The 27,567-nt window shown below is 40.3% G+C and overlaps 1 protein-coding gene across 1 annotated transcript; it reads left to right on the top strand.

Annotated features, from left to right (window-relative positions):
• Window positions 1-1,706: 1,706 nt before the first annotated feature.
• Window positions 1,707-4,781, top strand: LOC147885931 (NEP1-interacting protein-like 2). The gene is made up of 5 exons (XM_087396325.1): window positions 1,707-2,080; window positions 2,571-2,749; window positions 2,839-2,922; window positions 3,750-3,923; window positions 4,013-4,781. The coding sequence occupies exons 1-5, from the start codon at window positions 1,831-1,833 to the stop codon at window positions 4,133-4,135; spliced, it is 810 nt and encodes a 269-aa protein (XP_087252451.1). The 5' UTR covers window positions 1,707-1,830; the 3' UTR covers window positions 4,136-4,781.
• Window positions 4,782-27,567: the final 22,786 nt, after the last annotated feature.

Raw genomic sequence — 27,567 nt, forward strand, 5'->3', positions numbered from 1 at the left:
GCCATGCTTCACGAGCTGGGAGCATTGAAGGCACTTCATGTCAGCACCAAATGCTAGCTTCCTGTTGGGTGAAGACACAATTGCACTCCAGTGCTCAAAATGGAAACCTCCAAAGTTGAGGTGCCAACTTCATGTCTCTGGAACTTTGGGCCAACCTCCAAAATGTGCCCCTAAGGCCGCATTTTGGGCTTGTCCCATTTATGGGACTATTTGATAGAAGATGAAAAAGCAAACATATCAATTGTTGTTTCATTAGTTTGCTATGGAGGGGATATTTTGGGATTTCCTTTACCCTTAGCCTTAGTTTGGCAATCCATGTGGATGGTTTGTAAATTTTAAAATAAATTAAATGCCGAATGTATTAAGTGTGGTTGGTCAGGCCCAAAAAGAAAGACCTGTTACAAAAATTGGCTGACTTTCAAGGCGTAAGCCCACAACCTACGCTATGCGATCAGGGGGGGTGGGGTTACATTGCATAACAAATGGACAACAGTGCGTGACTTACCACCAGGTCTTTAAACCAGCTTGGGTTTGGTGAAATCCTATCTCAGAGACTTTGGATGGATGACGGGGTTTGTAACAAGTTGACTTTAAGAGAGTGAGACTTTCAAGGTATATAGGTGAAGCTCATTTTGGGTCATATATACAACAGTCTTTTGCTTTCCTCTTTCTTTGTACGAGGCAAGTTTAACCCTTTGCTAGTTTTGTTCTTCCAACTATTGTAGGGCTATGCAAAAAACAAAGGTGTCATTCGAGAAGGAGGCAAATGTTACAAATGTTATAGGAATCTCCCACGATAGAAGTCTTATGGGACCCCAAAGTTGTTTTTGCCATTCACTTTGTAATTTACGAGATAAGTCTTTGGGTCTTTACACACCAAAGGCATGTCTTGAATAATAAGGCTCTTGGCGAGTAGGGGGTGCATACACACCACCATGGTTTGGCAGAAAGAATCTTGAGCATGTGGTGTATGGGTTAGCCCCACCAACTGTCCAAGCCCTTAAGGATCTTGGCTGCCCAAGTTTAGGCTCAGAGCATGAATTTCAAGAGCGCCTTGCCATGTGGCAAAACACTCTTATCTTTTTTGTTGGTGGGCGGGCAAGTGGGCAGTCAGTAAAGAGCCTACAAAATGCAATGTAGGGAGCTAGGGCGGTGAGTAAAGAGCCTATCCCAACTTAAGCATTTGGTTTGATTTGGTCAACATCCAAGTCTTAAATGTTAGAATGCAAGATTTGATAAGTACAAGACAACATGTGACATAAGCAACCTAACATAAAAGTAAGATGGAGACAAATTCGAAAACAAGCTAAGAGCTTGTTTTTAATTATTAAAGCTTAAATAATAATCTATTTCAAAAGAAAAAAATCATTGCAAAAAATGATAATTACAAACCAACTAATATATAAATAAGACAATGATGCAAAATCTATATTTAGGTGGCCTTGACTTAGTGAAAGGTGGCCAACAAAAATATTAGATAATTGATAATTACAAACCAACTATATATAAATAAGACAATGATGCAAAATCTATATTTAGGTGGCCTTGGCTTAGTGAAAGGTGGCCAACACTCCCCACCTTTGTCTAATAATAATTTATTTCCAAAAAAAAAAAAGCCCATGCCCATAGCACCATCTTGGTTGTTGCTTTGGATCTTGGGGGCGGCTGTGGAGCAAAGCAAAAGCCCATAGAAGAGCTCTCACCCTCTTGCTGTGTGCTATGCTTGGAGTTTGTCCACCTTTTCTTGAGAACTCAAGATTGTGAACCTTTTCGTCTCTGTTTGGAGTTTGTCCACCTTTTGTTCTTGAGATTGAAAATCATCGATTGGCTATGGACATCCTCCACCAACAAGAAGACGAATCCTGGATCTGCCCGTCTTGCACCTTCCACAACCCCCTTTCCATCCGCTCCTGCTCCATGTGCTACTCCCTTCGACCTTGCTCTCGCTACCTCTGGCTCCTCCACCCCCTGCTCCTTTCCTCTTCGTCTGCTTCCTCCTCCTCCTCCCTCTCCCTCTGTAGCTTCCCTCGCCTCCTCTCCACCATGCTCTCCGGCGCTCTCACCGGCGTCTTCGCCATGGGTCAGATCCTCGCTTCCCTCTCCATCCGCCATGGCATCCCCTCTCTCTCTCTCTCTCTCTCTCTCTCTCTCTCTCTCTCTTCTTCTTCTTTTTCCTTTCCTACATTGAGTTTTCAATCTTGCCTGCGAGACGTAGTTCTATAGAATCTTCATGCTTCTTATTGATTCGCAATCTTTTCTCTACGTTTGCTTCCAAACCGTAGCGTGGTAGTGAACACGATCCCATGATCTAAATCATATCTTTCAGCTCTTTGCAATTCTTGGTCTTGCCTATGACGGCTACTAGCTCTTGCATTCTCCTGGTTCACAATCAAGTTTCCTCCCCTCTCTCTCTCTCTCTCTCCTTTTCCTGACGCAGGCAAGAACACAGATGCGCTCTGCCCGTCTAGCATGAAATCCCAAATTACTGAGATTTGTGCAAAGAAAAGTTGTTTGACGAACCCAATTGCCATCTTTAAATCTAAACGCACTTTTTTAATATGCGTTGGCAGTGGGTGCATTTACTGGAGCGGTCACGGGGGCTTTAGCCGGCCGGGCAGCACAGAGCGGACTATTCCGAGGAGCAGGTTTAGGTGCGGTGGCTGGTGCAGTTCTATCGGTTGAAGTTTTGGAAGCATCAAGGGCCTACTGGCACTCAGAGCGTTCTGGATCGAGCTCATTTTCATCAATGGTCCGTTCCCATTGGCATCTAGGCTCTACAGCGATGATTTCAGATCGATTGGAATGCTATGTCTGAATGCAACGACTAACTTATTGCAGGGTGATTTCGTTGAGGACCTATTGAGTGGAAGGTTTGTCCAGGAGTACGTGGTTCCTGCCGTCTCAGCAACGCATCATTGGCAGGTAAGACTTGTGTAGCCTCTAACAACCAGCTCGGCTTGCGGAAGGGGGAAATGGAATTTCAATTACTATCCTCTATGAGCGCATACTGATTACATTATACCTTTGGGTCTCACACTGAAACACCAAACCACACCTTTTGTAGGCGCCAGCATAAAGTTCACGGCAGGAATAGCTCGTTTTTTGCCAGTTTCTGGAATCTGGTCACAGGAACTATCCAACAATATATTTGCACACCCCAGCTGCTATCATAGGCCAGGAACTTGTTTTACCTTTTTCATGAGAGTAAGAAAGCTGATTACCAGATGATGCCTAGTCTTTCAAGATAAGTTCATCCATCCAATGTCCATCCTTTTTATAAAGGGGTGTAAAATATTGAATTCTGTTTCTCACTGTGTGGGTAAAAGTAAACAGGAATAGTTCTAAGTTCAAATCACTCTGAGAGAGATAGATAGATAGATAGACAGAGAGAGAGAGAGAGAGAGAGAGAGAGAGAGAGAGAGAGAGAGACCTTGGCTCTTAGGAAATGAAAATTGAGCTTTTAAAAACGCCATTCGATTGTGCCGCGTAAGTCATTATCAGCATTCCTCCTGAAGTGTTGACATTTGCATTTTGTGAAATGTGTTGTCAGCTGGGCAAGAGATGGTGTGGGAGAGGGCGGCAGATAAGAGAGGGGAGACGTTGTTAGATGAGTGCAATTCGTTTAGTTCCTGATCTTTCTATGGATAGGTAAGGGTAGAGACCTACAGTGGTCGAACAGGGGACTTAAAGCTAGAGAATGACCTCACATTTTTATGCTAGAGTGTGACAGCAAGTGTGGGTTTTGACAGTTAAATGTTGCTGAAATGAGCTATGAAGAACTTTACGAGATGTTTGCACCTGGGGAAGGAAGAATTAAAGGTGCTTCAGAGGAGTTTCTAGAAAGTCTCCCACGGCACACTGTTACTCAGAGCAACAGGATAGATGCTTCCGGGGATACTATTTCCTGTGCCATATGCTTGCAGGTAAGCTTGTGCTGATGGAAGGGAAGAGTCTTTTGGACACAGCTATAACTCTGTTTCTAACCATTTTCATGGTTGCTCATTTAAAACAGGAACTAGAGCAAGGAGATACTGCAAGGAGTTTACCAACATGCCATCATACTTTCCATATGAATTGTGTGGACAGGTGGTTGATCAAGCATGTTTCTTGTCCTGTCTGTAGACAATATATGTAGCTTGATGACATAAGATCAGGTGATGAGGTGTACAAAGTTTTGCAAGAAACGTTATCGCAGATATGATCTTAGTGTAGGCTGCCTCTCCTGTAATTATCGAATACCATATTCTGCCTTCCACATTGAGTGTTCATAAGTTCTTTGGGATCAGCACTAGAAAATGAAAAGTGAAAGCCCAGGAAGTATCAACCAGAGAAGTATCAACGATGATGTCAGTTGATCCTTTTGTATTTGATAACTGGTGGAAATTCTGGTTTGGCTTCTCAGCCTTGATTCAGATGGCCATCTAAGCTTTGTACATCAAAATGCTAAGTCTTAGCAAGCCTTCAAGAGCTCTCTGTTGCTGGACAGCAGCTACTGGAAAGGGCCTTGCTTTTCTGAGTTGAAGGAAGGTACTATAGTTGAGGTCCCAGGTAAAAGAAAACTATGCAGAATGTTTCCTACATTGTCACAACAAGAACTACGAGCTTCAAGATGTATCGTTTGGTGAAGATTATGAATATAGAACACTTAACCAAATTACTCCATGATTTTGGAATTACAAGATGTTACAAGGAGGGGAATTGTTGCACCACCTTGAGTTGCTTAGGGAAGCATTGCTCCTATGCCAATGACACCATCACCAATTAGCATGCCCATCAATTTCTTTGCAATAACCTATTTTGTGGCAATGATGGATCCGTGCCAAAATTTGTGGAAAACTCTTGATTGTGGAAGACATGCAGATTCCATCAATGTCAACCAATGACAAACATAGACTCTCTCACAAATTTTGGAAGTTCTCAAGGGCCTCTTGCATCTTTTGACCCTAAAGTTTCCAAATCTAGAACTTTTGGAAGGACTTTTGCCAAGGAATATAAAGGACCCTCCCTAATTTAACATGGGAACCCTCACTATTAAAAATTCTAATGCTTGGAAGCCTCTCATAACCTCTCGCATGCCCTTGGTATCATCACCTTGAGAGTCATTTGTGTCAAAGCGAAGGGATAATATGGCCCCACCTTCATGGAGATGTGGTAAGACCTTAATCACACATACCGGGGGATTGGCTAACATACAAGGTATGTAACACCCTAGATACAAAAGAGCTTCATAATTGCCATCAATGTCTTCACGATATGAGCTCTTGGAGTGGCTAGGTATGGGCCCTCCTATGTGGCTTCTACTTGTCAAGATGCCTTTCATAGAGTGAGCCCACACAGTAATATGGTATCAATGTGATTAGGCTTTGCTACTGGTTTGGCCACCCCTCTACAATGAAAAGTTAACATGTTGAAATTGCAGCAAAGCGCTAGCTTGTGCACTTGCTTCAAGTGCATTCAATATTACATGCTCGCGCAATAATGTGTCTAGTGGCTTCCCCTTGAGTTGTAGGAAGCAAAGCAATGTAGCTTGTATAGGTTAGAGGTACGTGTATTTTGACCCTCTCCAAGCCTTGTTGGTCCCTTCAGGTAGGTTCAAGGGAGGGTGCTGAAGCAAGGGGAGGGCTAATATTGTTGTCACCCTTAGTGAAACATGTGCAAGGCCAAAGGAGTCTTGATTGTGACGCAAGTGGTTAGCCAAAATGCAAGGCATATAATGTCCAAGGTGCAAAGGATCTTCATAACCCCCATTGAAGTTTTTGGAACTCCAGTAATGGTTGATGGTGAGGTATGGGGCCCTTGCATACAATCGTCTACAATTTAGTAAATAATCTCTACCTTCAGCACTAAAGTCGGAGTGCAATAGCGTGTAAACAAAGAGGAAACCTTTAATAAGGAAGTTGGAGTACAATTTAGTAAATAATCTCAACCTTTAGTACTAAAGCCATTGGAGTGTAGTGTGTGCTATGCATCAATCCTTCTCATATACATCTTAGAAAAATAGAAGATTTGTTTTACTGTACTTAGAAAAGAAATTCTATCAAGTCATTGTTGCTATGTCCAAGTGACCAAATTTAACTTCAACAGCCCTTATTTTAGGCAAGATGTAAACCCATGTAGGTTCGAAATGAAGAAGCCCTTAAGCACTTGTTCTAACTATGAGCTCTCTAGGAGATGTGTCAACATGGGGCAGCTTTACAATTCTCATGAAGGAAATAATACATAAGAGATGAATCAGATGACCATGAATTACTACATTGGAAGAAAAATTCACGAAGTGACATTGGAATTTATCACACACTAAAGTGCTCAATGACATGGGAACTTGTCACCAAGAAGTATTTGGATAAGTGGAGTTTCAAGATGGTCTTCCCTCACATTCATTCAATTAATTACAATGTGCTATCTACCACACATCCTCTACCTTGAAGTGAATGATGACCATCAACACCATGTTGAATAGCGTGGCAAAGTTGCTTCAACACACAAAGAAGGTTGGACAAATAGTCAAAAATGATATTAGACTTTGTTGTGTTTGGAGGATTTCCTCCTTAAAATTGCTTATTCTTAACTAAACATATACAATCTTACTTTGTATGTTTAAAGTTGTAACTTGATTGTACTGAAAGTTGTCAGCTTCCATGGCGTTATAAAAATTTAAGGAGGGTAAAGAAAAGGGTACATATTGGGATTAGGGTTTGCTTTTACTTCATCTCCATACAACAAGTGCAATCATACAATTGACAAAAATAGGGGTGCAGTGGGTTGCTATGTTTCCTTTGCATTGCCAACTCATTATCACTAACATGTTTCCTTTACTTTTTCATTCATTACACTGGTATAGTCATTGAGACTTCTAAATGTCTAAATCCAATTCAAAATAATGTACTAACACTTAATAGTATTACTTAGCATTTGATATTTACAAGAAAAAAAATACAATCACTTCAAATAAACTCTCCACTCTACAATTATTATTATTTATAGATAGCTCAAAACCTAGTATAGCTATAAGACAAATCCTCCACACCACCAACTTTCATGCAATAGGTAAGTTTTTCCCCCATACTTGTTTGGAAATCTTGTATGTTTTATTTGTATCAAAATGACTTTAACACTCTTGTTGTTTGTCATGGTAGGGTTGGATCTAATGAGATCCTTTACAACAAAAGATGAAAGCCTAGTCTGAAGCCTTGGCTAGAGGGGGGAGGGGTTGTCAAAGAGGAGTTATTCTATCCAAGGACTTGTATCCTTGTGCACAGAGTAGAGAGCAATACCAAGCATCTTTTAGGTTTTTGAATAACACTTGGTGCTTGTATAGATTCTTTCCATGCTAACCTAGGTGGCTCACCTTAGTTGGCTTGCACAAAGGTGATCAAGCACTCTCCTTGCAGTCCAATAAGTCTTGGTTTTTAAAAACTAGTCATAGCTAGAGTAGAGTTATAGAAATAGGTACCATTATACTCTATATTCTACCCATGGTGTTCCATACTTATAGATTTCACTCCATGTTTGATGGTCTTCCATCTATTTTTAAAATGATCTTTAATTTGAACTAAAATTGAGCATACAATCCAAAGTGCATAGGGGCACAAAGCTACCTGTATCCCTAAAATAATGATTTGCACACTAAAAGCATGTACCCATATATTGGCATCATCTATAGAGACTAGCTTTATATAGTGTGGGGCTATCCTACTCCTCACCTTATCCCCACCTTATTATGCATGCAAATATTGTCAAGTCACTCGATACTTCTGCTTGTTCATGCAATGGGTTCTTGTTTGTCATGCATTCAACCAAGATAATGACACAATTATTGAAACAAAAAATGCATTTGTGGTAGTACTAATGAGCTAAATAGAGTCAAAGGTATAAACATTTGAGCAAGATTTTAATTCATTTAAAACATTTGTAAATTGATGTGTTTCATAATCTCTTTCTTGTGGCACTTCTTGTTGGAAATAAAAATCAACTTTATCTTCTCACCTTGCTAGCATATGATCTAGATTGCAATAGTATAGTTACGTGTGCCTTTGGTCTAGAAGACTCTTTTGGAACTAGTTTGCACTAGTACAGTTATGTGTGCTAGAAGACTCCTTTGGAGCCTTGCTATGTGATTCTTCTTTACTAGACTAGGACTACAAAAGTCAACAAAATGCCTTATGATAATTTAAATATCATAAGGCACATACTTGCATAAAATGAATATCTACCATCAAACTCAATACCTCTATAGGTTTACATAACTATAAAATTTTTGTGTGCATGAAAAGAGATGGAGCTCTTCATTTGTTTTAGCCACCAAGGATTTTTATACCTCTATGTTCCTCAATTTAGGCTTGCACATATCAATTCACCAAAAGGTTTCCCCTTTTTTTTAAATTATCTAGCAAAAGGTTATTAATAAAAATTTTGAGTGGTCTCTTACTTCTTTTGCATTAAACACTTTCTAGTGATATGCTTGTGTACATGAATGTTGGACCCTTATGCTTCATCCAACACTAGTCTTAGAGGTAGCCCCTCTACAACAAATTAACAAAAAATGAAAGGGCACACCTAAAGACACACCACACATTTTCTGAATCCAAAATGTAAGTTATAAGGGTTTCTCCCAAAATATAGTAAAATTCTACAATGCTTCATTCTTGCTTCATACTTGCAAAAAAACACTCTGAGACAAGCATTAGCAACTTGAAGGACAATTGTGCACTTCATGTCAGCCACATGCACCTAAAAATCATATTGGAAGTACTTCATATAGTACTTGGTAATTTATAAAGTGAGTTTTGCAGGTGGTAACAATCAAACCATGCCAACTTCAATAACCTCCCTCCATAATTGAAGACCCCTTTCATTGATATAGCCACAAAATCAAGTGCTACATCCACTTGGGCAAATGAAGGGACAACAAGTACGACACAAAATCCAAAAAGTAACATTCGGTCTGACAAAAAGTGCGACAGTAAGTCTGACTCTAGGGACATAGTCCAAAAGATGAAACTATGATGTAGGCAGCAAGGCATAGAGTGAGGAAAATCTCTCAACAAAACTATTCAAAGCTCTAAAACAAGCTTCAATCAAGATTACGTTGGATCAACTATTGAGCTTGGCTCCATCAATTTAGAAAAATTTCTTAAGAAACTTCAAGAAGAAGCCAATGAAGGAAATAAACAAGGACCTCTACAGGAGGAAGAGGGCCACGAGAACCAGGAAGACCCGCCAACTTTACAAGATGTAGTGAGGATGCTTTAAAGTCAGATAAGACTATCTGATGTGGGACTAAAGGCTTACTTTGGATCACCCATGAAAGCGTGAGAACTGGAAACCTCTTGACTCGATACCAATCTAACTCTGCTACGTCTTGCCCCCTACAAGGGTTACCATATATACCCGCTGGATGGACGAAAGAGTAAAATAGAAGAGTCTTGGTCCGAGGATCCCAGAAATGGGATCAAAATTTTGTTTCTTGAGTCTAGAAAGTGCATTATATCCCTAGTCTTTTGGGCCTACAGTTGCATTGTAAAGATCAGGTAAGAGAAAAGAACCCTGAAGTATGTAGAGGATGCAAGTACCTCTATTGGTAACCCATCTAGCATGGAGTGCTCTCTGCGCATGGATGCTCAAGGTGTATTGAAGATCATGACCTTGGTTTTCCCAAGGTTTACCTTTAAGTCATGTGTCTTGTAGAAAGTATGGAGTGCATCCAAGTGTCGCTAGAGCCCCCTCTATTGAGGAGGAGAGTAGGACCACAGCATATACATATAGGAGAATCTAGAGCAAGGATCTAGCTAGGGAGTAGCCAATGCCCCCTAGAGTGCTAATGAAAGTATCAAGCTCATCTATATAGAGGCCAAAGAAGATTGGTGATAGTGGGACAACCTTGTTTGACCCCAAAAGTACTCATAATCTCCTATATCCTCCCTACACTTATCTAAACCCTACTGAAGACTCTCTTGTAAAGTGCAACAACTGCCTAATGATATTTTGATCACATCCCAACTCCTGCAGGCATTTAATGAGTTGAGCTCTTAGAATTGTGTCAAAAGCTTTGCAAAAATCCATAAAGCAACAATAAACTCTTTGTCTCCATAAAGCAACAATAAAATCTTTGTCTCCATGCCCTTGCCTCCTCAATGACACCTTTGAGTGCGAGTATGTGATCCATGGTCCCGTAATATCTTTGGAATCCCATTTGTCCCATAGCTCTGAGTCACTGAAGCTCTGCAAACTGGCTAAACTCTATGCTGAGAACTCATGCATAGATCTTAGGCATGATTAGTACAATCATAATGGTCTTGTACTTTCTCAGTCCATGGGATTCCTTTCCTTGTGAATGGGATGATGGTGTTGAGGGTCTATATGTGAGGGAAATGGGTGCATACCACTTCATTAAAAATCTTTGATGGGGATGAATTGTTCATTCCATATGCAATCAAGTTAGTGCATAGGCCCTTATGATCTTTCCCATAGTTGTCATGGCATGTTTGACACAACTAAGTGTGCACAATGTGGGACATAGTGCATGTGAGAGATTAGGTGCTATTTGGTTAGGGACATCATATAGCATTCGTGCCATAGGAGTCCTCAAGTTTGGTGTCTATGAGAGGGGCTGGGGCTCACTACTCAAGAAACTTCCACCATAGTATTTAATGTTATTATAAACAAAACAATTATTAACTCCTCATTCTAACAAACAAAAGCCTGCTTCTTCCAATGTAGCAGATGACGATACTCAAGTATGATATTTGCCTTGCTTGGAAGATGATCGTTATCCTTGAATATAAATTGTTAGTGTATAGCCTTACATTCAGGCGGTAGGCATGTGGAACAGGTGGTGTATGGAGAAATATGTAGGGTAGCCTCGTGGAGAGAGCATGTAATCAGGGTGGTTCAATCCTCTAAGAGTAGTATGTGGTTGATGTATGAGTAGAATGGAGAGGCATATTGAGTACTTGGGTTTAGGTTGTCATCAAAATGCATATCATGATCAGTATTGTATGAGTGGTGTCATGGTGTGTGTCATAAGCCGCGCGTGGATATGCTAGAAGATAGATAGCTATGGTCCATTCTTGGGGTGGTGGTGGGATGAAGAAATCCATCATCTGTGAAGTGGAGGCTAGAGATCCCATGAGATAGTCAACTATCCTAAAGCCACCTCCCATGCAAGAAACAAGTGAATCCACCATAGGAGGGCCACCAATCCAAGCCATTATCACTTCACAAGCACACAATCACTTGGAACCACTTGGTTGAGCTAGCGACGTCCACCATTCCTCTCTACCAACAAGGTGTTACCATAGAGGAAGTACAATCTTGAATTACATACCAGGACGAGCAGATCGAAACACAACCAACCAAATGCTAGAGGCTGAGATCATTAAGATACAAAATTATGTTTAGGGATGATGACACAAACGAGGCATTTTACTTGTTCAATTTTTCACAATTGGCTAATATAGATAGGTAGGATGTAGGGCCAAGCAATCAAGGAACATTTAAGCATGGGCCCTAATTCTATGTGATTTTGTGGAAACAAATCACCCAACAAAAATTTGAACATAACTCTAACATTGATTTCTTTTGCATGTCTTATGGAGAATTAAATGCCAAGAAAAGCCACAAATGGCTAGCCCACCAAGAAGTCATCCTTGATAAAAATTCAATAAGTAAAGAAAAAATTGCACCTGCATACCACCATAGATGCATGCTTATAAGAGGTAAACATATTAACATCCTAAATTTATTGTCTAATAAGTAGACACATGGTGTCCCCAAGTGATACATCTGCTACACTCATCATCTTATTGCAATTCATGCCTATTTAAGTGTGAAGTGGGATATGTTGAGTGTCTAGACAATCAATTAGGAATGCCATGCATAATTAGAAGATGCTCCATGCAACTAATTGAAGATGGAAATAATTTTTACTCAATCCACATTCCACATAGACCCACATACCATTGGAAACCAAGATGTATTTATGAAATTGCATGTTAGCTAATTTTTCATGTTAATGTAATAAGAAACAAAAAGAGAGGGGGAGGAAAAGAAATATGCACACACCAAAGTACATTGTGCATAATAATTATGGATTGAGAAATACATAGTATCATACTACATAAGAATGTGTACAAATTGAGTTTATAGGTACAAGAGACAAGATAGATGTGATCATGTTAGTTCATTTAATGTATTCCCATATCCATCTCTTCACGTGCATCATACAACATTCTATATCATAGTTAACATGGGCATGATATCATCGGTATGCTCGACCTCGTTGTTCTCTTTTAGTAGCTCAAGCTCTCATCCTTTTCTCCATTGGTGCCATAGTCCAGAAGCTCTATTGTTAGCGATTGGTTATCATTTCTTTATGCATTGGATGCACTTTCTACCTTGGTTGCAACATTGAATCCTTTCAAAATACTTAGATTTCCAAAACAATAAACTAAATCATTTTCCCCCGATGGATTCAATGGTTTGCATCTATTTGAATAAATTAAATCATATACACTCCAATCTCTCTCTCTCTCACACACACACACACACACACACACACACACACACATGCATGCACGCACGCACACACGTGCACACATGCACGCACGCACACACACACACATGCACGCACGCACAAGCCAAGATCAAAATTGAAAGACATACCATGGTACTACTAACTTCAAAATGGTATGCATAAAAAATGTCGAGACTACAATGCAATTACAAATGACATCAACCAAGTCTATGTCATGGGATGTTATGGATCAAACTCCACCCTATGAATCTTTGCAAAGTTCAATGAACTTTCATGCTTACTACTGCAAGGAGATGGATAAATTTCTCATGACATCTGTCGTGATCAAATTCTTTTTGCTTATTCCACAAAAAAAGTAACGTGGATCACATATCAACTACAAATTTGATGAACATACACATACAAAACATATTCCTTATCTATGGTACCAATCCACAGTGTGCGGTTAGGTTGTGGTATGATCTCATCTCTTTGCAGGTGGTTTCTCTTCTTTTTCCTCTCCTTGGGTGGATAATCTTTTAGTGCGGTGGACTTTTAGTGGGTCTATTATTTGATCTTTTCTTAAATTATTAAGATTTTCATTCCCGATCAGACTTTGATTCGACCTTACGATTGTTCTTATTCTTGGCGATAGTAACCCCTTATTTCTTCTATTGATATGTATTTATTTATGTGAGTTATTGTAATTGAATATGAATGCCTCAGGCCACTATAGTAGATGAATTTTTCAAATTCACTCTTTTTGGTTGCTGTGCGAGGTTTATGAGTTTGGTGTGGTTAGTATAAGATTGTCTAAGAGGGGGGTGTGGTTGTTTGTTAATGAGAAAATTTTTATACTTTAATAGATAGAGGAGTTAATGTGTGAAGTGCTAATGTTGTTTATTGAGAGGGATCTAGTGGAATTTCCTCTTTAAAAAAAATTCTTGCCGATCAGTCTACGTGACTTTGTCGCTCATGTCAATGGAATTCAAGGACAATAGACTAAAGGAATTAGGAGTTAGCTTCCATCTCCTCCTAGAAACCATGATCTTTCCCCCAATTGTGTGGCGGCATTCTTTTCAGTGTCTTTTGTATTCTCTTGCCAAGTTTGCTTTGTGAGTTTCTTGTATGATTTGAGTCTGTTATGATGAACGGCTTCCCTTCTACCATCATGAGGGGTCTGACTATTCAAAAGAAGCCATCACTATCTCCTCCATTTGCTAGACTATGCTCATGACTAGTAGTTGTCTTTCGTCTTTTCCTACATCTTTGCTAGTGCTAAGCTGCAGAGCTGATCGTCTGGGGTTGTCAGCCCGTTTCTCTGGTCATCTAAGAGAACGTGTAAATGATTTGGTTTTGTCTTGGAGGTGCTCTCTCAAGGATTAGAGCATTGATGAATGTTTCTCGCGTATCCTTCCCAACCTTCATCTTGCGAAGGTCATAGAATCCTCGTTTGAGATGTGCCTTCATGCATTAGCCCATGTTGGTAATCCTCAACTCATATCATGGATTTTTTTGCTCTTCGGCGTGGTAATTTTGCTGCTCACGCTCCTGGTCGCCCCATCCATTCCTTATCGTTCCATTTCTACCTCACGAGCCATGCTATAGTCTGAGACCCTATAGTGGAAGGGTTTGTCAAGTGCATTCCAGGTCAGATGGTGGCCTTCTCTACTCTCTCTCTACTCCTATTCATGGCTAGTTTTCATCCCATTGGATCGTTCTTTGCTCCCATTCCTATCTGGTTTTCCTTCCTTTCTTCTTCAGAGGTAGCTTGTCCTAGTCAGATCTTCTTTTCGCGGGTTCCTACTAGAGCCTCCAAGTTTTAAACCTTGTCCTATGTACACGTGGCACCCGGCCCCTCAAGTGTGGAGGGAGAACTTGGAGCTAGCAATTCTTTCCGATTGTCAACCCATGCGATGGCATGCCATGGACCCTCTTGGCCATGGATGACCATGAGGCGCATCTGACACGCGCCAGGCTATCTATCAACCTTCGTCTCTTGGAGCTTGTTTTCCTCGAGGACAAGGTGCTTCATCCCCCCATACCTGCAGTTGGAGCTCCAACGTGCACCCAATGAATTGTTGCCATCGCCGTCCTACACAAACCTCGACAACATACAAGCTCGAGGTATGGAACACATCCCAAGTCATGATAGATTGCAAAGGTGGTAGTTTGGAAATGGCAAAGGCGTCATTCAAGTACGTATGCTCAAAGCTTCCAAAGCTTTCACAGCGTCTGACTCTTCCAAAGCTTTCTAAGTGTCTGTATGAGCCGCCGAATCTTCCAAAGCTTTCACAGCGGACCACTTCACAGCCCGTTTTGGAGAGAAAGAGAGAGAGAGAGAGAGAGAGAGAGAGAGAGAGAGAGGGGACGAAAAAGTGTAATGGTAGGCCAGAAGTGAAATAAGACAAGGCCATGATGTGTTTGGACCAGTAATCATTAAAGGTATTTGTATTATTCTTAGGAGCATCGAGCTAGCAGTATGTCTAGAGATAAGCCAGCATCCTCTTCCCTAAGTGATCTAATCTAACCTCTTTCAAAAATTAGCCTTGCTTCTCAAGGAGAGTAAAGGATTAAGTGTGTTTCATGTCATGTGCACTATAGCCATTAGAACTAAGCTCGAGAGGTGAGGCGATTGGATGATAGATGGGGCTACACACACACACACACACACACACACACACACACACACACACACACACACACACACACACACACACACACACACACACACACACAGAGCAAAATCTAATGGTGGACAGAAGTGAAATAAGTCCATGATGTGGTTGGATATGAAACCTCCAAAGTTAATTGTATCTTTCCCAGGAGCAACTTGATGAGCAGACAGTAAGTTTAGAGACAAGCCTGCACCCTTGCCCTAAGTGATCTAATAGACCTCTCAACGAGAGTAAAGGATTATGTATGTTTGATGTCATGTGCATTATAGCCATGAGAACTAAGCTCCAGAGGTGAGGCAATTGGATATCAGTAATCATTAAATGTAATTGTATCTTTCCTACGAGCATCTTAATGACCTGGCAATATGTCTAGAGATAAGGTTCACCCTCTACCCTAAGTGATCTAATCTAACCTTTGTTTTGAGAAGCTAGCCTTACTTCTCAATGAGAGTAAAGCATCAAATATGTCTCATGTCATGTGGACTTTAGCCATGAGAACTAAGCTCGAGACATGAGGCGATTGGATGATAGATGGGGCTACACAGAGAGAGAGAGAGAGAGAGAGAGAGAGAGAGAGAGAGAGAAAGAGAGAGGGGGGGGGACGAAAAAATATATTGGTAGGCCAGAAGTGAAATAAGACAAGGCCATGATGTGTTTGGACCAGTAATCATTAAAGGTGTTTGTATTTTTCTTAGGAGCATCGAGCTGGCAGTATGTCTAGAGATAAGCCAGCATCCTCTTCCCTAAGTGATCTAATCTAACCTCTTTTAGAAGTTAGCCTTGCTTCTCTAGGAGAGTAAAGGATTAAGTGTGTTTCATGTCATGTGCTTTATAGCCATGAGAACTAAGCTCGAGAGGTGAGGCGATTGGATGATACGTGGGGCTCCACATGCATGCGCGCGTGCACACACACACACACACACACACAGACACACACACACACACACACACAGAGCAAAATATAATGGTGGACAGAAGTGAAATAAGTCCATGATGTGGTTGGATACGAAAGCTCCAAAGTTAATTGTATCTTTCCCAGGAGCACCTTGATGAGCAGACAGTAAGTTTAGAGACAAGCTTGTACCCTTGCCCTAAGTGATCTAATCAACCTCTCAACAAGAGTAAAGGATTATGTATGTTTCATGTCATGTGCACTATAGCCATGAGAGCTAATCTCCAGAGGTGAGGCAATTGGATATAAGGTGAAGTTACATCTTGAGAGGGTTTCCTCTACTTTTGAATCAAAGGCTTGCTTTGCAATTGGATTTTCTAATTTGACACACCCCATGATGTCTACCTGCTTCTGTCACATCCTTAGGTACTCGAGACGTGAGGCGATTGGATGATAGGTGGGGCTACACTGAGAGAGAGAGAGAGAGAGAGAGAGAGAGAGAGAGAGAGAGAGAGAGAGAGAGGATGAAAAAATATAATGGTAGGCCAGAAGTGAAATAAGAAAAGGCCATGATGTGTTTGGACCAGTAAACATTTAAGGTATTTGTATTTTTATTAGGAGCATTGAGCGGACAGTATGTGTTTTTCTTGCAGGTGCTTCATTTTATTGTTGGACTAGCACTAGCTTCTCTCCACAACTTTAATTTATCCAGGTAGGTGATTACTTTTTTTCCAATTGACATTGTGTGTGTGTGTGTGTTTGCATCTTAAACATTTTCAAAATCATTGAAACCATTCCGATCTGATAATTCATGAATTTTTTGCTACATTCATTGAAATCATTTTGATCGTAATCTGTGGACGCTTAGATTCTTGGGAGGGGAAAACTGAACTAAGAACCATCTTTTTTCAAAAAGGTAATGGAGGTGAGAGAGAGAGAGAGAGAGAGAGAGAGAGAGAGAGAGAGAGAGAGAGAGAGAGAGAGAGAGAATATTGACGGATTTATCTATCCATATGTTAAAGCTAAGCTATATTTGCATTGTTTAAGACAAGCTACATTTTCAAAATCATCCAAACCATTATGATCTTATAGTTTCTAGATGATTATATTATTGAGATGGAAGAACTAAAAGATAATGGAGGCGAGAGAGAGAGAGAGAGAGAGAGAGAGAGAGAGGGAAAATATAATGGTGGACAGAAGTGAATTAAGTTAGTGTATTAGTTAGAGACAAGGCGATGATGTGGTTGGACCAGTAATCATTAAATGTAATTGTATCTTTTGTAGGAGCATCTTGATGACCTGGCAATATGTCTAGAGATAAGCTTGCACTGTCTACTCTAAGTGATCTAATCTAACCTTCATTTTTAGAAGCTAGCCTTGCTTCTCAATTGACCTTGCTTTCTATTTGGAATTCTTTGCTTCCTTAGGACATGTTGTGTGTGTGTGTGTGTGTGTGTGTGTGTGTGTGTGTGTGTTTGCATCGTTTAAGACAAGCTACATTTTCAAAATCATTGAAACCATTCCGATATGATAATTCATGAATTCTTTGCTTCCTTAGGACACATTGTGTGTGTGTGTGTCAGTTTGCATCGTTTGAGATAAGCTACATTCATTAAAACAATTCTGATCTTATAATTCATGGATGCTTGAATTCTTGGGAGGGGAAAACTAAACTAAGAACCATCTTTTTTCAAAAAGGTAATGGAGGCGAGAGAGAGAGAGAAAGAGAGAGAGAGTATTGATAGATTTATCTCTCCATATGTTAAAGCTATATTTGCATTGTTTAAGACAAGCCACATTTTTAAAATCATCCAAACCATTATGATCTTATAGTTTGTAGATGATTATATTATTGACATGGAAGAACTAAAAGATAATGGAGGCGATGATGTGGTTGGACCAATAATCATTAAATGTAAGTTACATTTTTAAAATCATCCAAACCATTATGATCTTATATTTTCTAGATGATTATATTATTGAGACAGAAGAACTAAAAGATAATGGAGGTGAGAGAGAGAGAGAGGGAAAATATATTGGTGGACGTAAGTGAATTAAGTTAGTGTATTAGTTAGAGAGGTGTTGATGTGGTTGGACCAATAATCATTAGATGTAATTGTATCTTTCCTAGGAGCATCTTGATGACCCGGCAATATGTCTAGAGATAAGCTTGCACTGTCTACCCTAAGTGATCTAATCTAATCTTCATTTTGAGAAGCTAGCCTTGCTTCTCAATTGACCTTGCTTTCTATTTGGAATTCTTTGCTTCCTTAGGACACATTGTGTGTGTGTGTGTTGTGCTTGCATTGTTTAAGACAAGCTACATTTTCAAAATCATTGAAACCATTCCGATCTGATAATGCATGAATTCTTTGCTTCCTTGGGACACATTGTGTGTGTGTGTGTGTGAGTTTGCATTGTTTGAGACAAGCTACATTCATTGAAACCATTCTGATCTTATCATTCGTGGATGCTTAGATTCTTGGGAGGGAAAAAATTCACTAAGAACCATCTTTTTTTAAAAAGGTAATGGAGGCGAGAGAGAGAGAGAGAGAGAGAGAGAGAGAGAGTATTGACGGATTTATCTCTCCATATATTAAAGCTATATTTGCATTGTTTAAGACAAGCTACATTTTTAAAATCATCCAAACCATTATGATCTTATAGTTTGTAGATAATGGAGGAGAGAGAGAGAGAGAGGGAGAGAGAGAGAGAGGGAAAATATAATGGTGGACATAAGTGAATTAAGTTAGTGTATTAGTTAGAGACAAGGCAATCATGTGGTTGGACCACCAGTAATCATCAAATGTAATTGTATCTTTCCTAGGAGCATCTTGATGACCTGGCAATATGTCTAAAGATAAGCTTGCACCCTCTACCCTAAGTGATCTAATCTAACCTTCATTTTGAGAAGCTAGCCTTGCTTCTCAATGAGAGTAAAGCATCAAATATGTTTCATGTCATGTGGAGTATAGCCATGAGAACTAAGCTCGAGACGTGAGGCGATTGGATGATAAGTGGGGCTACACCGAGAGAGAGAGAGAGAGAGAGAGAGAGAGGACGAGAAAATGTAATGGTAGGCCAAAAGCGAAATAAGACAAGGCCATGATGTGTTTGGACCAGTAATCATTAAAGGTATTTGTACTTTTCTTAGGAGCATCGAGCTGGCAGTATGTCTAGAGATAAGCCAGCATTCTCTTCCGTAAGTGATCTAATCTAACCTCTTTCAGAAGTTAGCCTTGCTTCTTAAGGAGAGTAAAATATTAAGTGTGTTTCATGTCATGTGCACTATAGCCATGAGAACTAAGCTCGAGAGGTGAGGCGATTGGATGATAGATGGGGCTACACACACACACACACACACACACACACACACACACAGCGACACACACACACATATACACACAGAGTCAGAGAGATAGAGAGCAAAATATAATGGTGGAGAGAAGTGAAAGAAGTCCATGATGTGGTTGGATACGAAATCTCCAAAGTTAATTGTATCTTTCCCAGAAACACCTTGATGAGCAGACAGTATGTTTTTAGAGACAAGCCTGCACCCTTGCCGTAAGTGCTCTAATCAACCTCTCAACGAGAGTAAAGGATTATGTATGTTTCATGTCCTGTGCATTATAGCCATGAGAACTAACCTCCAGACGTGAGGCAATTGGATATCAGTAATCATTAAATGTAATTGTATCTTTCCTAGGGAGCATCTTGATGACCTGGCAATATGTCTAGAGATATAAGCTTGCACCCTCTACCCTAAGGGATCTAATCTAACCTTCGTTTTGAGAAGCTAGCCTTGCTTCTCAATGAGAGTAAAGCATCAAATATGTTTCATGTCATGTGGACTATAGCCATGAGAACTAAGTGTTGAGATATCGAGCTCCACTCATGATATGCCAGGGTGACCATTGTGCATTTATGTCACCGACTTGTTAGCTACAGATGCGGTTGGTACACCACCCAAGAATAATAGCTGGATGACAGCTATCCTTATCTACTCTAGTTTGTGGCTCAGTTAGTATGCCACCTTAGTTGGTTGAGTTTGGTTTGAGACCCACATATAGGGTTCTTCTATTTCTTTGTACTAGAGTTCTTTTGGCTTTCACAACTAAGAAGAGGAAAACTGTTTTCAGCCTACATCTGTGTGTGTATTCTCCCATTGTGTATGTGAGAAAGCCGCAAGTGAGACTCCTTCCCTCTCTCCCACTATCTTCACATGGTATCAGAGCCTTGTTCGTGGTAAGGAGCTCAAGAAAGCAAACCAAGTTCACGGTGTCCTGGTAAGAGGACCAGTGTTGCTTTCCTTTTTTGAGTTTGGGAGCAAATCTCTACAGGTAGCATAGCCAGAAGTGCAAGAGTGCACTGTCTCAGATTGAGACGCCCTTCGTGGTGTGGCGAAAGGGCAAAGCCCTAGGTGACTTTATTTTATGTAGGATGGGAAAAAGAAATACCTTTCTTATGTATTTCATGTCCCGAACATCACCAAGAACCTGGTTTCTATTGGTCAAATGGTTGAGCAGGGCTTGCACGTCAGATTTAATCCTCATGGATGCTTTGTTGAGGATATGAAAAATAACGGTCGCTTGACGGCAAAAGGAAAGAAGAAGGCCATGATGTTTACATTGGATGTGGACATGCCTAAATTGAGTGCAGCAATGTTTGCACATGGGACCGGTGTAGTTGCAGATATTGATATCCAGCATAAATGCATTGATCATGTTAATATACAGCGACTTAAATCAATACAAGCCCAAAATATTGTTGCAGGATTGCCTAAATTCAAGGTTACAGAAATGCATAAGGTTTGTGAAGCTTGTCAATTTGGAAAACAGGCAAGGAAACCATCTCCTAGGCATGTTCAAGAGAGTAAAAAGCCATTGGAATTAATCCACTCTGATGTGTGGACTACTAAAGCTGCATCTATTGGAGGTTGTCACTATTTTGTCACTTTTATTGATGACTTTAGCTGAAAAGTTTGGGTGTATTTTATGAAAAAGAAAAGTGAAGTGTTTGGGCACTTCAAAGCTTTTAAAGCTATGGTTGAAAAAGAAACAGGCTTGCAAATAAAATGCCTAAGGGGGTCAGATGGAGGGGGAGAATACCTCTCAAATGAGTTTGCAAGGTTCCTGCAGGAGGATGGCATAAAGCAGCAATATTCATGCAGTCATACCACACAACAAAATGGACTTGCAGAAAGGAAAAACATTGGAGAGGTATCTCGGGCCATGCTAAATGAAAAAGATCTACCAGATTATTATTGGGCTGAAGCAGTTGCTACAGCAGTTTACATAATGAATAGGACTCCCACTATAGCAATACATGGCATGACACTAGAGGAGATGTATACTGGTAGGAAACCAGACATTTCTCATTTGAAAATTTTTGGTTGCATTGCTTATGTTCATGTGCCATATGAGTTGAGGTCCACGTTGGATCCAAAAGCTAAGAAGTGCATCTTGATTGGTTATTCTCTACAGCAGAAAGGGTATAGATGCTATAATCCTTCCACTCGTAAGTTTATAGTGAGCAGAGATGTTGTTTTTGATGAGATGAGCAACTGGTATAAACCAGTAAATGTGATGATTGATGTAGATGCACAAAATGGTAATGCTGCACAGAATTCATAGTAGCTAATCACAAAATATCAGTGGACCTGTAGTGTCCTCTAGCAGTGGTTCACATACTTCGCCATGGACAGGCAGATTGAGTTCAGGAGAATCTCCTCAAAGCAATGCAGATAGTGGTACGCAGGTATCACGAAAAGGAAAAGCGAAAGTAGATCAGCCCATGTTTGATGTGAATGCAGGTCACTCTTATGTGGATGGTGAATCTAGTGGCTCAGAACAGAGCATTGATGATGAGCTGGGTATTCCTTCTATTGTTACACCTGGAGTAAGGAAGACCGGGGATGTTTTGAGAGCACTTGGAAGTGAGCCTATTTTGCACAGGTCTACCAGAGCTAGGTATCCTATGGATAGGCTGAAATTTGATGGATTTACAGCCATTCACTATGCCTATATGGTCAAAGTGATACAGGAACCAGAACCCACTTCTTTTGAGGAAGCCATGGGAAAAGAAAAATGGGAGAAAGCCATGGATGAAGAAATGGATGCCTTGGAAGCAAATGCTACATGGGAATTGGTGCCTTTGCCTAAAGACAAGAATGCAATTGGGTATAAGTGGGTTTATAAGATCAAGCACAATGTAGATGGTTTTGTGAACAGATACAAGGCAAGATTAGTTGTCAAGGGGTATGCACAGACATACGGCATTGATTATGAAGAAACATTCAGTCGGGTTACAAGGATGGCAACTGTAAGAGCAGTCATTGCTATGGCTGCATCAAAGGGATGGTCTTTACATCAGATGGATGTAAAGAATGCCTTCTTGCATGGTGATTTGCAAGAAGAGTTCTTTATGGAGCAGCCACCAGGTTATCTTCATGCTATTCATCTTGAGTTTGTTTGCAGGTTGAAGAAAGCCTTGTATGGCTTGAAGCAAGCACCTAGAGCATGGTCTGACAAGATAGGATAGTATCTTGTCACTATTGGCTTTCAAATTTCCAAGGCAGATTTCTCACTCTATGTGAGAAAAACAAAGAAAGGTATTATGCTGCTTGTCATTTATGTTGATGATTTGATCATCACAGGTGATAGTGATGAAGATATCCTTCATGTGAAAATGCTATTGAAGAAGAAGTTTGAGATGAAGGATTTGGGAGAGCTGCATTATTTCTTGGGCATTGAGGTGATTAGGTCACTCAGTGGGATACAGCTCTTGCAGAGGCAGTATGGATTGGACATGCTATCCAAATATGGGATGAGAGGCTGTAAGCCTATTTCAGTTCCTTTGGAGCAGAATCTGAAGCTGAGCACAGATGCAGGTGAGCTTCTAGAAGACCCTACTATGTACAGACGCATAGTAGGAAGTTTGATTTATATGACTATTACTAGGCTAGATTTAAGCTATGCTGTTGGATTGGTAAGTCAGTTTATGCAAGCTCCAAGGAAACTGCATTTGGATGCGGCTAGACGCATACTCAGGTATGTGAAGTCCACATGCAGTATGGACTATTTTATGAGGTTGGGGTTCAGATACAATTGCATGGATACACTGATGCTGATTGGGCTGGTAGTACTTCTGATAGATGATCTACCAGTGGATATGTGTTCTCTTTTGGGAGCACTGCAGTCACCTGGAGCAGCAAGAAACAGCCTACAGTTGCCTTGTCGAGCACAGAGGCTAAGTACAGGGGTGTAGCAATGATTGCATGTGAGGTAGCTTGGTTGCATAAGCTACTTTATGATATGCATCAGTCTACAGATGGGCCAGTTGTCATTTATTGTGACAACATGAGCAGTATACACTTGGCAAATAACCCAATCTATCATGCTAGAACAAAGCACATTGAGGTGCATTATCACTATGTGTGGGAGAAGGTTTTACTAGGTCTTATTGATCTAGTTTATGTCAGCACAGAGGATCAGGTCGCTGACATATTCACGAAGGCATTGGGTGCAAAGAAGTTGCGCAAGTTCGGAGACTTGGGATTGAGCTCGAGGGGGAGTGTTGAGATATCGAGCTCCACTCGTGATATGCCAGGGTGACTGTTGTGCATTTTTGTCACCGACTTGTTAGCTGCAGATGCGATTGGTACACCGCCCATGAATAATAGCTGGATGATAGCTATCCTTATCTACTCTAGTTTGTGGCTCAATTAGTATGCCACCTTAGTTGAGTTTGGTTTGAGACCCACATATAGGGTTCTTCTATTTCTTTGTACTAGAGTTCTTTTGGCTTTCACAACTAAGAAGAAGAAAATTGTTTTCAGCCTCCACCTGTGTGTGTATTCCCCCATTGTGTATGTGAGAAAGTCACAAGTGAGACTCCTTCCCTCTCTCCCACTATCTTCACACTAAGCTCGAGACATGAGGTAATTGGATGATAGGTGGGGCTACACCGAGAGAGAGAGAGAGAGAGAGAGAGAGAGAGAGAGAGAGAGAGAGAGAGAGAGAGAGAGAGGGGGGGGGGGGGACGAAAAGGTATAATGGTAGGCTAGAAGTGAAATATGACAAGGCCATGATGTGTTTGGACTAGTAATCATTAAAGGTATTTGTATTTTTCTTAGGAGCATCGAGCTGGCAGTATGTCTAGAGATAAGCCAGCATCCTCTTCCTTAAGTGATCTAATCTAACCTCTTTCAGAAGTTAGCCTTGCTTCTGAAGGACAGTAAAGGATTAAGTGTGTTTCGTGTCATGTGCTTTATAGCCATGAGAACTAAGCTTGAGAGGTGAGGCGATTGGATGATAGATGGGGCTACACACACACACATAGCAAACATAATGGTGGATAGAAGTGAAATAAGTCCATGATGTGGTTGGATACGAAAGCTCCAAAGTTAATTGTATCTTTCCCAGGAGCGCCTTGATGAGCAGACAGTAAGTTTAGAGACAAGCCTGCACCCTTGCCCTAAGTGATCTAATCAACCTCTCAACGAGAGTAAAGGATTATGTATGTTTCATGTCATGTGCACTATAGCCATGAGAACTAATCTCCAGAGGTGAGGCGATTGGATATCAGGTGAAGCTACATCTCGAGAGGGTTTCCTCTACTTTTGAAGCAAAGGCTTGCTTTGCAATTGGATTTTCCAATTGACACACCCCATGATGTCTACGTGCTTCTGTCACATCCTTAGGTACTCGAGACGTGAGGCGATTGGATGATAGGTGGGGCTACACCGAGACAGAGAGAGAGAGAGAGAGAGAGAGAGAGAGAGAGAGAGAGAGAGAGAGAGAGAGGGGACAAAAAAATATAATGGTAAGCCGGAAGTTAAATAAGACAAGGCCATGAAGTGTTTGGACCAATAATCATTAAAGGTATTTGTATTTTTCTTAGGAGCATCGAACTGACAGTATGTGTTTTTCTTGCAGGTGCTTCATTTTATTGTTGGACTAGCACTAGCTTCTCTCCACAACTTTTGTTTATCTAGGTAGGTGATTACTTTTTTTCCAATTGACATTGTGTGTGTGTGTGTGTGTGTGTGTGCATCTTAAACATTTTCAAAATCATTGAAACCATTTTGATCTGATAATTCATGAATTCTTTGCTACATTCATTGAAACCATTCTAATCGTAATTCGTGGATGCTTAGATTCTTGGGAGGGGAAAACTGAACTAAGAACCATCTTTTTTCAAAAAGGTAATGGAGGCGAGAGAGAGAGAGAGAGAGGGAGAGAGAGAGAGAGAGAGAGAGAGAGAGAGAGAGAGAGAGAGAGAGAGAGAGAGAGAGAGAGAGAGAGAGAGAATATTGACAGATTTATCTATCCATATGTTAAAGCTAAGCTATATTTGCATCGTTTAAGACAAGCTACATTTTTAAAATCATCCAAACCATTATGATCTTATAGTTTCTAGATGATTATATTATTGAGACAGAGGAACTAAAAGATAATGGAGGTGAGAGAGAGAGAGAGAGAGAGAGGCAAAATATAATGGTGGACAGAAGTGAATTAAGATAGTGTATTAGTTAGAGACAAGGTGATGATGTGGTTGTACCAATAATCATTAAATGTAATTGTATCTTTCATAGGAGCATCTTGATGACCTGGCAATATGTCTAGAGATAAGCTTGCACTATCTACCCTAAGTGATCTAATCTAACCTTCATTTTGAGAAGCTAGCCTTGCTTCTCAATTGACCTTGCTTTCTATTTGGAATTCTTTGCTTCCTTAGGACATGTTGTGTGTGTGTGTGTGTGTGTGTGTGTGTTTGCATCGTTTAAGACAAGCTACATTTTCAAAATCATTGAAACCATTCCGATATGATAATTCATGAATTCTTTGCTTCCTTAGGACACATTGTGTGTGTGTGTGTCTGAGTTTGCATCGTTGAGACAAGCTCCATTTATTGAAACCATTCTGATCTTATAATTCGTGGACGCTTAGATTCTTGGGAGGGGAAAACTGAACTAAGAACCATCTTTTTTCAAAATGGTAATGGAGGCGAGAGAGAGAGAGAAAGAGAGAGAGAGTATTGACGGATTTATCTCTCCATATGTTAAAGCTATATTTGCATTGTTTAAGACAAGCCAAATTTTTAAAATCATCCAAACCATTATGATCTTATAAGTTGTAGATGATTATCTTATTGACATGGAAGCACTAAAAGATAATGGAGGTGATGATGTGGTTGGACCAGTAATCATTAAATGTAAGCTACATTTTTAAAATCATCCAAACCATTATGATCTTATATTTTCTAGATGATTATATTATTGAGACAGAAGAACTAAAAGATAATGGAGGTGAGAGAGAGAGAGAGGGAGAGAGAGAGAGAGAGGGAAAATATATTGGTGGACAGAAGTGAATTAAGTTAGTGTATTAGTTAGAGAGGTGACGATGTGGTTGCACCAATAATCATTAAATGCAATTGTATCTTTCCTAGGAGCATCTTGATGACCTGGCAATATGTCTAGAGATAAGTTTGCACTGTCTACCCTAAGTGATCTAATCTAACCTTCATTTTGAGAAGCTAGCCTTGCTTCTCAATTGACCTTGCTTTCTATTTGGAATTCTTTGCTTCCTTAGGACACATTGTGTGTGTGTGTGTGTGTTTGCATCATTTAAGACAAGGTACATTTTCAAAATCATTGAAACCATTCCAGTCTGATAATTCATGAATTCTTTGCTTCCTTAGGACACATTGTGTGTGTGTGTGTGTGAGTTTGCATCGTTTGAGACAAGCTACATTCATTGAAACCATTCTGATCTTATCATTCGTGGATGGTTAGATTCTTGGGAGGGGAAAGCTTCACTAAGAACCATCTTTTTTCAAAAAGGTAATGGAGGCGAGAGCGAGAGAGAGAGAGAGAGAGAGAGAGAGAGAGAGAGAGAGAGAGAGAGAGAGAGAGTATTGATGGATTTATCTCTCCATATATTAAAGCTATATTTGCATTGTTTAAGACAAGCTACATTTTTAAAATCATCCAAACCATTATGATCTTATAGTTTGTAGATAATGGAGGAGAGAGAGAGAGAGAGAGAGAGAGGGAGAGAGAGAGAGAGAGGGAAAATATAATGGTGGACAGAAGTGAATTAAGTAAGTGTATTAGTTAGAGACAAGGCAATGATGTGGTTGGACTAGTAATCATCAAATGTAATTGTATCTTTCCTAGGAGCATCTTGATGACCTGGCAATATGTCTAGAGATAAGCTTGCACCCTCTACCCTAAGTGATCTAATCTAACCTTACTTTTGAGAAGCTAGCCTTGCTTCTCAATGAGAGTAAAGCATCAAATATGTTTCATGTCTTGTGGACTATAGCCATGAGAACTAAGCTCGAGAGTGAGGTGATTGGATGATAGGTGGGGCTACACAGAGAGAGAGAGAGAGAGAGAGAGAGAGAGAGAGAGAGAGAGAGAGAGAGAGAGAGAGAGAGAGAGAGAGAGAGAGAGGGCGAGAAAATGTAATGGTAGGCCC

This window comes from Dipteris shenzhenensis, chromosome 25, assembly GCF_047967505.1.
Source record: "Dipteris shenzhenensis isolate YYH24624 ecotype China chromosome 25, Dip_SZ_1.0, whole genome shotgun sequence".
In the NCBI taxonomy this organism is placed as follows: Eukaryota; Viridiplantae; Streptophyta; class Polypodiopsida; order Gleicheniales; family Dipteridaceae; genus Dipteris; species Dipteris shenzhenensis.